Source organism: Amblyomma americanum, chromosome 1 (assembly GCF_052857255.1).
Source record: "Amblyomma americanum isolate KBUSLIRL-KWMA chromosome 1, ASM5285725v1, whole genome shotgun sequence".
In the NCBI taxonomy this organism is placed as follows: Eukaryota; Metazoa; Arthropoda; class Arachnida; order Ixodida; family Ixodidae; genus Amblyomma; species Amblyomma americanum.
Genome location: NC_135497.1, coordinates 427276201 through 427289047, shown reverse-complemented (window position 1 = coordinate 427289047; position 12847 = coordinate 427276201). Strand labels below are relative to the sequence as shown.

The 12847-nt window shown below is 46.4% G+C and overlaps 1 protein-coding gene across 6 annotated transcripts in view; it reads right to left on the bottom strand.

Annotated features, from left to right (window-relative positions):
- Positions 1-9813, bottom strand: part of LOC144115869 (serine/threonine-protein phosphatase 2B catalytic subunit 2-like) — a 100330-nt gene extending 90517 nt beyond the window's left edge. For all 6 annotated transcript variants that reach the window (XM_077650455.1, XM_077650456.1, XM_077650457.1 and 3 more), the window contains exon 1: positions 9623-9813. In XM_077650455.1, coding sequence (XP_077506581.1) covers positions 9623-9671 — 49 coding nt within the window. In that variant the 5' untranslated portion in view covers positions 9672-9813. The remainder of the gene's footprint in view (positions 1-9622) is intronic.
- Between the last annotated feature and the right edge of the window lie 3034 nt (positions 9814-12847).

Genomic DNA, 12847 nt, shown 5'->3' with positions numbered 1-12847 from the left:
AGTGTCCTTGTGCAAAAAACCATGCTTTTGCACAATATTTTATGCTTAGCAATGCTAAACCGCCAGCCATTTTTTTATCCAGCTGCTTAGCCTCGACTTCCTTAGAAGTCAATATGTACTTTTGATGCCAGCTGTAATTAGGTGCCCAGGGTTCGTTGCGCAAGTAACAGCAAATTGTTATGATTTTATGCATGAATATGTAATGTTTCACACTTTCCCTTAATTAATTTGCAAAATAATTTAGCTAAAAGTAGCACTTCCCAATGCTCACATTTCATTAACATGATATGGCTTCACCTCACTTTAATAGAAATGCCAGGAAACAGTTCCCCTAAAACTGCTCAGTCTATTCATAGTAACCTACTCTGGCTGCGTATGGCCTATGCCCATTATATATACAAGGGACATTCAAGTCAAACCAGGACTTTTCTTCCTTTTCAACGTTAAAAGGGATTCTGCCACTTATTGTTCATCACTTACACATGGACATGTATTCACTCTCACAGCATGGTGGCCCAAACAAAGTCTGTTTGAAACTGAAGTCGTGTGCTGAACAAGACAGTAGAGCAGACGGTGAGCATGCACTTCAAACAGGTAGTTATGATGAAATTTCTTGTGAACGAAGGTGTGAAATTGTGTGAACGCTTCAGGTTCAGTATAGCCCAGATATGCTCTGCCGCAGCAAAACATTTTAATGGTGCAGACAATTCAGGGGGTTGTACGTAGCTGCAGGACGACCATGGCAGCAGCGGCTTGGAGCCCAGTGCCACTGTTACCAAGAGCACTGAATGCGTGGAGCACCTGATCCTAGAAAACAGGCTTACTATTACATGCTGCAAACTTACTCATAAGACTGATCTTTCTCTGGGACCTTTGAACACTATCATTCATGAACACCTTCAGTTCCAGAAAGTCAGTGCTCGTTGTGTGCCGAGGCAGCTCTGTGTTCAACCAGCTCAGAAAACTGCATACCTCCCAAGAGCTAAATGACTGTTTCAACACTGAAGGCCAGCCATTCCTTGATCCGACAATCACATGCAATGAAGCAGAGCATCATTTCACCTCAGAGTCGAAACATGCATAAAACAACGGACGCATGTCAACTCGCCACCTCCTAAAAAGAAGCGAAGCATTCTGTCAGCTGGAAAAATCATGGCCACATTTTTCTGAGAGAGTGCTTGCACAGTTCGTGTGGTTTTTCTGCCGACTGCTGTGAAGATCACCAGTACCTGCTATTGCCAGGCCCCTCAGAGACGTGCATAAAAGCTGAAGAAACAGCAGCTGGACTTTAGCAAGGGAGTCCTGTTCACCCGCATAATGTGCATCACACAACATGCACATTACGGGAACTAGAATGGGAGATATCGCCGCACCCCCCCCCCCCCCCCCACCCCCCTTATGGCCCATTACAGATCAGACCTCGCCTCAAGTGATTTCCAAATTTTGGGTGACCGAAAGAGTTCCTCGGGGACCGGCATTTCAGCTCTGATGACGAGGTGAAGCTGCATTGACAAAGCTTTCTATTCTACACTGCTGGCATCGGAGCAGCGGTAAAACGCTAGAAGTATCAGCGTAGCTAGGGAATACATCAAGAAATAAAACCCATTTCTCGCATCTAAAAACGTTTTACTGTTGCAAAAGACTAAAAGACTGACTTGAACACCCATCGTACGCAGTAAAGAACCTCCGTCTAGGATGCAGCAGTCATGAGTAGAGACTTTTCCAAATCAGTATCACTGTAAAGTGCCTGCGATTTAAATAAACAGGACAGATGCTGGCCTTAACTGAGAAAAATATCAGGGGGCCACATTTTGTAACATTGTTTTCCTTCCTTCCGGTCTTCTGTCACTGCTAGTGGCCTCCTGCTGACATAGGCCACAAGCCAGACACCAGCATGCAATGGGATGACCTAGCTGGGGTAGCAGGTGGTGCTTGCCTAAGTACAAAGAAAATGCTTGGACTGTGCAAGAGTAAGAAGATTATGCCAATCAGTACATAACATGAGTGCAATGAAACGTGCATGCAATGCAGCGGATGTATGAAATCATTTCATGGTTGCTTCCCCTGGATACACTATAGGCTGTGATAGTCTTCATAGTTCACTTTACCTATGCTCTTTGAGGCCCAATCCCAGCCATTACTTAATGCGGAACTCATCTATTACAAATGCTTTTCCTGTGATCTAAAATGAAAAGTGCCCCTATTGCATTGATTTCATAAGCAAGCATAGCTGTAAAGTTACACACAGCGGGCCACTGGCCAAGCCCCAAAGAAGTTGCAAAAGGAAGCTGAAGGAGGTCAGAACATCAACACTCGTTTTGCAACTCAAAAAGGAAAACCTTACCCTTCCTACACTTTCAAAACCTCCTTACTGAACATGAACAGAGCAAAAGGGATGAAAAGGATGCATATGGCACATTCCAATCGGCAATCTGGAACAAGTTTTCTTGCTCTGCAAAAGTGAAGACCACTTTTGATGATGAATGAGAATTTTTATGGCACAAGAGCAGCTTTGCCCAGAGAATGCCATGGCACAAGGTAGTTTTTTCATTGCACAAGGTGGGGTCAGAGACCCATTTCCCAAGCTATTCACCCTAAAGAAGCCGAGCACCAGGCAGGGGAAAGCTTGTACCCATTGTATCACCCGTGGGTACCTGGCGGCACTAGGGATCGAACCCCGCACCTCCCGCATGCGAGGCGGATGCTCAAACCACTAGGCCACCGCTAGACCACGTTTCAATGGGCAGTTTGGATTCAGATCCAGAGTTCTTGCTGGACTGCGACAGATATTTTGCTCCTTCGCGGATTCGGAGAGCTGCTCCAGATCGAAGACTGGAAAATGCCATAAGAAACACAAATGGGTAAGAACCAGAACCTTAATCAGAACAGTGTGCCACACGAGCAAAGAACAGACAAGCTAGTGTTTCTTAAGTAGAGATTCCCCATCCATATAAAACTACAAGCATTATCACCAAATTTTGCACCTCCCACCAATGAAAACTTTATTTTAGCAGCCTTTTTTTTTTTTTTAATTATATGGGTGGGTGAGATGAGAAGAGAAACAGGCGAGAGATGAAACTGCTCTCGGCAGCAAAGGAGCAACAGTAATGATGCGTTCTTGAAACCAGGTTTACTAGTTAACAACACTGGTGTTCCTGTTGAAGCCAAAGCAAGGCAAAGCAGCAGTAGTAGCAGTAGTAAGTAACTTTATTTAGGACACAAATATCCAAGGAAAGGTACCACTGTGCCCCATGACAGTCCACTGCTGACAGTTACCACTAATTTCCTGAACAAGAACAGCAAAATAGCTATTTCGATACATCCATAATATCCACATCGAAGTCACATCACAGCCTAATTGCAACTAAATGGTTTATGGGGGTTTAACGTGCTAAAGCGACTCAGGCTATGAGAGACGCCGTAGGAAGGGCTCCGGGAATTTCGACCACCTGGGGTTCTTTAACGTGCACTGACATCGCACAGTATAATTGCAACTAAAGAAAACTGGTAATAGTGACTACAAGGGCTGTATCTCCCCCATCCTGCCTACATATATAGCAATCATTCTACACCAGTGTGTGTGTTTTTCAGACCTGAACAAGAACAAAGGTTGTAATGGTTGGGATTTTAGACATTACAGATTTTAACTCAAGTTATGCCAGTAATGAAGAAAAAAAAAGGATGGCATAAAATTCAGCACAGCATCAATTTCGTGCAGCCACTCCACCCTTTCTATGGCAGCACTAAGCATTCCCTCATCAACAAGCCAAGGAACAATTTGGTGGCATATGAAAGCAGCTCTTTCATTTAACATATCTGGTGCGTAGTGGGTCACTGGTGGATCACATTTTTTTTTATGCTGTGCGGCCACAAATATTGGGGCCCACAAAGAAGCTGTGGGGCAGATTTTATAGCAAGGCCCTCCTCATTAGACCTCACAATTAAGATCTGACCCATGGCTTCATGACACAACCCAGTATTCAGGGCTGCACAGCATAAAAAAAAAGACGTGACATGCTGGGGACCAACAATGCAGTGAACGTGCTAATGTGCAACCATCACCACCATCACTAGGCAGTGCTGTATCCTGGGTACCAATGTACGAGCTACTGCCAGTCTTTTGCATCACAATGAGCAAATCTTCTATGTGTGGCATAGGCCCCCCTTCAATTCTCCCCACATCCACCGAATGGCATGCCTGTCATGCCAGTCTACAAGGGCCATGCACAGGGTTTTTGTGGACTATAAATGAAAGGAGACTTTCACAGTTCTTTTGCTATACTGTCATTTCAAGAAGTAGACACCAACTTTTAAAGACAAAAAGGTTGCTGAAGGCTTTTTATGCATATCAAGAGATAGATACACAGGAAAGTACCAAAGGCAAGCTATGCATAAAATATATTTGATTTTGATGCTGAAGTAAGCAGGACTGAGAGTGATAGACCTTTAGAACCTAATGCAAGTGGCATCAACCTGATTCAAGAAAGGGGTCCAAAAATATACCTGGTACCATACAGATGCAGACGGTGTGGCGCAGCACATAAAGAGGCCACTTTGATGCGAAAGCAAAAGCAGCCCTGTTGTGTTTTCCCAAGCAATGACATGTTACTGTGACCACAGCTAGCAGAAATTAAAACCAATAGCACTATGCAGAAGCTACATGGTACTAAACTGCACAACGCATTGGTGAATAATACAGCATGTTACTGACGCTGTGCGCTGCATTAAAAAAAAAAAAGTGACGAATTTTATGACTAGTCATCTCAGCTGTCACAGGCCACCAGGTTTGCTTTCTGACCCGGCATTGTGCCTCACTTTGCACCACCAGAGCTCCCAATTTTTCAACGGTAAGAGAAACTGTTGTCACCCCTCCGAAGTTCAAGAGTTCAAGGCTGCTAAAAACAGGACCCATCATGTGGCACAGTACTAAACTGAGTAGCTTGGATGTGCCTGCAAAAAGAATGTACGGTCATGGACAAAACTTTATGGGATGTGGGTTTGCGGAAAGAATTCCTTTTTTTTTTCTGCATGGCTGAGCAAAGCAAGTCCATGAAAAGCAAGAAGAATGAGAGGACAGGTGTGCTCCCTCTGAATAGCAGCCGATTGGCTGGAGAAACAATGCAGAAATAAATTACTTCACTTGAATCTACATTGTGTAAACTTCTCTTGACTGTGCAATCATTCCGAAAAATTGAAACTGACAAGGTATGCAGATTATAAAAAACAAGGAGTGCGCAAAAGCACGGGACAAGAGAGAAGAAGCACACGGGATGAGCGCAAGATTCCTTGCACTTCAAACAAAGCCCCGAGGTGTGCAGGTGTGCCCAGCACTGAGAGACAGCTGCACATAGTCCCTGCACACACTACTCAACCAAAGTTTAAGCCAAGAGAGAAGTCTACAGCAAAGGTAATTTAAATTGATATTCATGCACCACACGTATTAAAGTTGAGGCTCTGTTTGGCCAGAGCTGACCAAGCAGGTGCTGCAACCACTGCCAACACAACTGCTCGACTGTACAGATGGCATCTGAATTAAAGGAAGAAACGCAAGATCAGCCTTTTATAAACATCACGGCCTAAGCAAAATTACACTTGCCAATGGAGCTGTGCTAAGGAACACGAACACTGCCACTAACATTAGCAAGATATGCCTATCCAAAACTCATGTGCCCGTGCCAGCTGAAACCCTGAGGAAATAAAAACAAAGATAGCAATAATACACCTGCTTTAGTCTTCATTGTGGCTCTGTTCACTGGAAAACAATGAGAACCATAAACCTTTGTCAAGTTTTCATTGTTTCCACAGTTTTCACTATAAGAGGCAGTACGTACGAATTCTTTCGGCTACCACTTAGCCTGGCCATAACGCTTTCCTGGCACGGTTTTCAGCGACATATTTGACCCAAATCCTTCACGTGTGCAAAGCAAACCAAACAACTATTGTGACAAAGAATAAGCTATGCAATTATTGTAGAACAGTTTTGTATAGCATTATAGCACACTCCTGCTTGCATTCACACAGCTGCCCAGCTTTAATGCAGGCAGCATACTTTACTTGTGCAGTGTAAACTGCAGTCACTATGCAAGCCAGGAATCTTGAACAGGCAGCCTGTGAAATTCTACTATGCAGCTTACATGGCCCTTCCCAGTATACACCCTGCCCTCGGATTTTTTTTTCATGGCCTAGTCCTGAACTACCGCACAAGTAGGCATTTACAGTTCTGACTAGTATATACCCGTTAAAGCACTCACGAGTTCCACATATTTTTTTTTTGATTCTGCTGTAACTCATAGATCTGATGGAAAACATGCTGGTGAATGAGAAGTATGAAGTGGCCCACGTCTTAATTTTTTTTATTAACATCTGAAGACAAACAAATAGCCCTCTTTATTTCAGATCCTGCCTTTTACAGTTATGGATAATGTTTACAGTACCAGCACCTCTTAGGAACGTCAGCCTCTCCTCTATACTTTGTCAAATGAAGCCCGAAAGGGTCTACGTGATAATGCAGCCTGATAAGTTCTGAAACTGCTGGTGCGTGATGTGCCCATAAATTGACAAATTTACAGCTACATGATACTGCTAAGCTTAACGCTTTTGCTTGAGAAAATTAATTGAAAAGAAAGCAATTTGTAGAAACATGTCATCATCGGCTTCAATCCCAATTATCGCTCATAGCTCCCAAAGTATGCGTACAGACTCCATCACACTTGCCTAGAGTGCTTGAGAGGTGCCATCCGGGGGAAATAAAGTGGAATTCGAAAGCAGGTATTGACCTTCACTGATAATGGTTGCGCTGGAGAGCAGCAGAATAGACACGTGAACTGCACAGGCACCAGCACCTTACCGCTAGCAAAGCAGCTGCGAAAACATTTCACTTCATCTACTCCGCAGCACACTGCACGAGCGCTCTAGACAAGTGTGATCTACTCTGTATTTTATTCAATCTACTCATTACTGTGCTTGTCCTACACTGTAGACTACAAATGCAACTTCTGAATCCTTTTTTTTTCTTATTTATTGTGGAAAACCAGACCAAGCAGTCCAGCTATGCTAGTAGAAACAAGTCCACTTAAGGTATGCACAGTCCTGCACTGCCCGTGCTGCGAATGATGCACGGCGCGGGCCATTGGGCACCATCTGTCCTCCATCGTGCGCCTCTGCACGGCCGATCGGAATGCCTAGTCTGGCCGCGACACCAGCTGTGCGCTGCCCACGCCGCACGACTGGTGGGGAAACGGCGCATTCCCATGGCTTCATAACCACGCGCTTTCCCACGCACCCCGTAGGCGTACTTTATAGCACACGCGGCAAAAGCGAGGCGCCGCAGCGTCATCGACCGGGCAAGGAAGGCTCTAAGCCGCCAGACTCCCTTCAGTCGCTGGGGCCAGGCCGCGGGCTGAAGTGGAGTCTCGCGGCCGACAAGAGCGCCACCGTGGCAAGCAGTAGCAAGTGCACACACAAGCCGGCTTGTCTGTGTGCTGCCCGAGGTGAAACTGCGGCCCAGCCAACGACCACAACTCAGTCGCCCGAGCCGGTGCACCGGCTGGGGCCGGAATCGTCAGTGGCCGCCGAAAGAGAGCCCGAGCATTGCCAGCACGCGTAGATGTGCGCGCAATCGGATTTGATCACCGAGTATCGGGCGGCAGCGGAGGGTTCACAGTCGATGACAGTTCTAGCCCGGAGCCACACCGCAGCAGCATCCTGCTGCGCAGATGGTTAGCAGCTATCAAGCGACAGTTCGAGCAGAACCCCATGCAGTTTATTCGCACCGCGCGGAGCGTAACTCGATGCGTTCGGTATGCAAATCTTGCGGAACGAGTCCCGCTTCTCGTGGGCCACTAGGAAGAACTGAAATATCAAACAACGAGTACATACGGCCCGGAGGGATCAATAAAGCATTCCTTGTCGATTTGTGAACAGCTACCGTCTGTAACACATCATCACAGCTGTTCAACGCCACATCTATCGTGAACTTCTTGACTGACATGCAACGAGCGAATGTGCGCATTCTTTGCGATAAGCCACTCTTACTTCCAACACAAGTGAGAGGCTCGCATCGCGTCTCAATTGAATTGTGCTCAATAACGGCCACCCTATAATCAATAACTCTTTCTGGTTGGCGTAAAAAAAAATGTGCGAGCTCTGAGCTACCGGCGTGGCGTATGTGCGAGGCCATGTTGGTTTTGACATGGCTTCACACAAGCCACCATTGCACTGGTGATGTCTCTGGTTAAATAGGGCACACCCGTAAAGTACACGTAAATGTAACTAAAGTACACGTAAATGTAACTGAATATTAAAACCTCAGTAAGGCGCAGTTTTAGGCGATCGTATGCCACACTTAGGCCGCCGCGAGCGCTGCCGTCGCTGGGAAAATGTTCGCCCGATCGGGTCTGTGGATGTGCGCTCCCACTGGTCTAGTCGCACGAACATACCGACCGAGGATCTGCTCATCTGTACAGGCACGGCCGGCGGCGAAATCGCGCGCGCAATGCGCCGACAACGACCTTGAACGCTCTTTTTCCTTGTTTCGTACTAACGACCCGGCCCCGGCGACGTTTGTAGCACACATCGACGACGATCGCGGTAGCACGGGTCCAAAATGGCAACCCATCGTCATCCCCTCCCCCTTCGTTCGGCCAAACCCCCGTCGAGAGACTCCCCCCGAAGAGATCTCGGAAAGCAGGCGAAAACGCGGCATTGTGTTCCTGCGGCGAGCGGACAATGGAGGTCGCGACGGAAAACATGACCGCGACGTCCAATTGCAGCCTGAACTGGGACCGGTTGCTAAAAACGCCCGAGGTCGACCCATGAGGCACTGCGCTTGAGCCCCTCTGGCTGCGAAACGACGCCGCTTGAGAGAAGCTCAGGCTCAGGGGAAACCCAAGCTTCTCTCAAGAGCGCGAGATGCGTTCGGAAGGCAGACGCTAGCAAAGCGCTTCTTCGGGGCACCTCGCGGAGAGCACAGGCAGCCGACGCGTACGGCCAGCTCAAGCCGACTCCGAAGCGCTCCCGACACCCAAATCCAATGCCGCTGTAAGTACACATACTACAAGCAGACACCTCAGTGCCGGCCTAAATAGAATCGCACCCGAAGCCGCGACATGAAACCAGCTATGTGACAAGCCGAGAGGCCGAGGACAGCGAAGATGCCCTGGCGATGGTCACCAGAAACTGACGTAGCGCGATCCCAAACACGGACAGCCCTCCGCCAAAGGCCGCCGCACGGGCGGATCTAGGGCGCGGCACGGCGAGGGGGCAACAGGCAACAATGTGGACCGAGTCGGACGCGAATGTCGGTGCAAAAACAGCGCTACGGCGGCTGCGGCTTTCGATCAGCTGAGCTTGTTTAAAGGGTCGAGACCGGGAACGTTAGGCTTAAATGCCCGACGACCGGCCTGCATTCGCAAAGCGCCCTTCCGGACGTATTCCGTGCGCACAGATCATGCGTCCGGATCAAATTCGTCCAGAAGGTTCACGAATTCGATCACTGAACGGTCAATCGGATACGCAGTGCATATTTAAAGAGCTGGACCCGACAAAAATGGCGCCGGACTCTGCAAAAATCCTCGGCCGAGACCATGGACGCCCGTGAGTAGGGTAGATAAAAACGACTTACTTTTTACGACACGTTCCGTCGTTGGTATTTTCGCGTTATTCGCCGACATGTTAATAATCCTAGGTGTTCACGTTACACGAAACACATACGGATGACAAGTATATCACTGCGATAAAGAAAGATCACACAACACTACGACGGCCACAAATGGCGTAAACAACAAACTCCTGTTTGCATGCTGCATTGCGCATAATTTTGCGCGCAGACTGAGAGGACCAATCGCGGCTCGGGACGGCAGCGGAGGCGCCCCGTTCGCTGCTCACGGCGGAGGAGCGAGTTCATTGGATGGCTCTGTTGACGTCAGTCAACCCGCAGTGTGTCCCTTCAATTTCAAATTTCGGAAAAGCAAATCCGCGATTTGAAGTCATTCTCAGGCCGCTGGCTGCTTCAAAATTTGTACCGATTACACAAGGTGATTAGGAAACCTTATAAATAAATTTAGCCAGCTACACTGAGCTCGTGCAAAGCCTCAACGCAGTGTACGGCTTGTTCACGAAATGCCGCGGCAAGCTTCGTTCTCCAAGAGTTTTTGTTTTGATTCGAACACGCCATAGTGTCGTACCACCAAGGTCTCAAACGTGCGCATGTAAATTTTATTTCTTAAAAGCATTTTTAGTTCTTTTGTTACTTTTCTTCAATAAAACTTTCAGTTCATAGCGTACGTGTTTTAGCCAAAATAGGTGGCGCGCTCGCTGCGCGGTAAATTTAAAAGTGTTCTAGTAGTGTTCAAGGTGTGCAAGCAAGTTCTCGGGCACAAAATCAAACAGCTTGTAGAGCCTTTGACAACAGAGTCAACATACACTCGATATTACCTTATTACACGTAACATCTGCCACAACATCGTGATGTTTTTGCGTACTAGAATGATGTTGCTCTGTTGGCGCAAAAGTGTGACCATTTTGCAAATTATGCGCCGGCGAGGTGGCTCGGTGGCTTTAGCGTTCGGCTGCTGATCCCAAATTCGCGGTTTCGATCCCGGCCGCTGTGACCGCATTTAGATGGAGGCGAAATACAAAAACGCCCATGCGCTATGCGATGTCAGTGCACGTTAAAAAAAAAACCCAGGCGTTCCAAACTAATCCGGAGTCCTCCACTACGGCGCCCCTCATTGCTCATGTGTTGCTTCGGGACGTTAAAACTCAGAATTTATAGTTGTGAAAACTTCGAGAAATCTCAGAAAAGAAAGAAAAGGGGGAAGGGAGCTGATCTTTAAAGCTTTCATGACCGAGATTGTTTGGCTTTCTTGTGAATAATTATTATGGTCTGAGGAAGTCGGAGTGACCTAGATATCGCTTTCGAATTTTTTAAGGCAGTGAAATACTTTCTTCGTGCTTGTTTTTTTTGTGTTTTGCTTTCAGAGGGGCCACTTTTGCCAATCGTGTTTTCGTTTACGCGTTGACAATTTGTTGAATTGCCGGGACATTTTAATAAAGAAACGCATTCGCCATATCCTTCTTGTATTCCGTACTGACCAACATAAGAGTTTCATTTTCGCTGTAATCTGAAGGCTCTGGGGCGTAAGTCATGTGATAATGGCCTTGAAAAGATTATCGGACCCTTCAAGCGGTGGAAGACCTTGAATTTAGAACGTTCTAGGAGCAACAATAGTTGCAAAAGGAAGGCCACTGAACTTGCTGTGAAAAACATTCAAATCAATTTTTAGCAAGGATGTTTTTGGCTGCATGGACAAATGAATGATGTTAGGAGTGTCCCCTTTGAAACGGGGCAGTTTCAGGTGCATCCACGCCCGGTGTATCTTTTCTGTATAATTATCTTACCAATCTGCCAAATTTAGAGGTATAATCTATAAACTCGCGATTTTTTAATATAAATTTTATTGACTTTTTCGTATGACCAATTTTTAATCCTGCTCTTGTATACTTACGTCACCGCCCGGCTTTCGAGCCAAATATCTTCTAATCCCTTTTGCTGATATCTAGCGCAGATTAATTTGCGTTAATTACCTTTGTTATCTCTAAACCCTTGAGCCTCGGAGAGAGTTACTCGGCCTGTATCCACATCTGGATGGATACCACCATCTAGTAAGATATGTTTCATTGTCTCTACAGATTCACCACACATTGCACATGTGTCATCTTCTTGGTTAAATTTCTTTCTGTAGCTTCGCAAGACATCCTAGCTGATCTCGCTTCAAAGTGGTCACTGCCTCTCGAGTTATTATAGAACGATTCCTTCCTGACTTATCTTTTCCAATCTATATATAGTTCTACAATCTGCTTCTTTTCCAATTAATCCAGTTTTGGCCTTCTGCCTGTTTTACATGTAGCTTAGAGGTCTTTATTTTTCCGCCTCTGTTTCCTGCATTCTTACTGGTTAGTTTCCTAGCCCTTTTCCGCCACTCTGAGCCAACGCTTTTTCTGTATAAGTATTTAAACACCTTAGCTGCCCACCTGTTATCGTCCAATTTCCTAAGGCGTTCTTCATATAGAATTTTACTCTGCCCAGCCCATATCCCGATGCCCAGCCCATATCCCCCTGTACTGCCTCGTTGGTGGTTTTCCTGTGGGCACCTATAGCGCTTATCTTCCAACAGCTCTTTGATTTATTTCTAAATCCGACTGAACTTGTGCACTTATTCACAAAACCACATTCCCAAAAGTAAGCCCTGGCACCATTATTCCTTTCAAAAGATCTCTCAGTACTGCGTACTTGTTGTGCCCCTCAAATTCCCTATGTTTCATTATCGCGGCATCTATTCGCCCTTTTGCCAGATAGTCTGTTCGTGCCATATATCTTGGTTTATGGTTTGGTTTATGGGGGTTTAACGTCCCAAAGCGACTCAGGCTATGAGAGACGCCGTAGTCAAGGGCTCCGGAATAATTTCGACCACCTGGGGTTCTTTAACGTGCACTGACATCGCACAGTACACGGGCCTAAAGAATATTCATGTACGAAATGACAAAGCTAAGAACATAGAAAAAAATAATTACGAATTTGTCACCCAATATTGTTATTCAACCACGATCTGTCCTTCGCTTACCCGTACCTAGAGGTATCTGTATTCCGCCAGTATGGGTAATTCACGGCCTTGTATCGCAAGCACCTGATCAGTGGAATCGTTGAAAATTACCAGACCTGACTTAAGTGCGCTAGAAGTGAAGCCTAGAGCGTATGCTTCATATCCACAAGAAATAACCAGAGTCTGCAAATCTTCGATGGCTATCACTAATAGTACAATACCGCAGCGGTGGCCAAGTGGTTCAG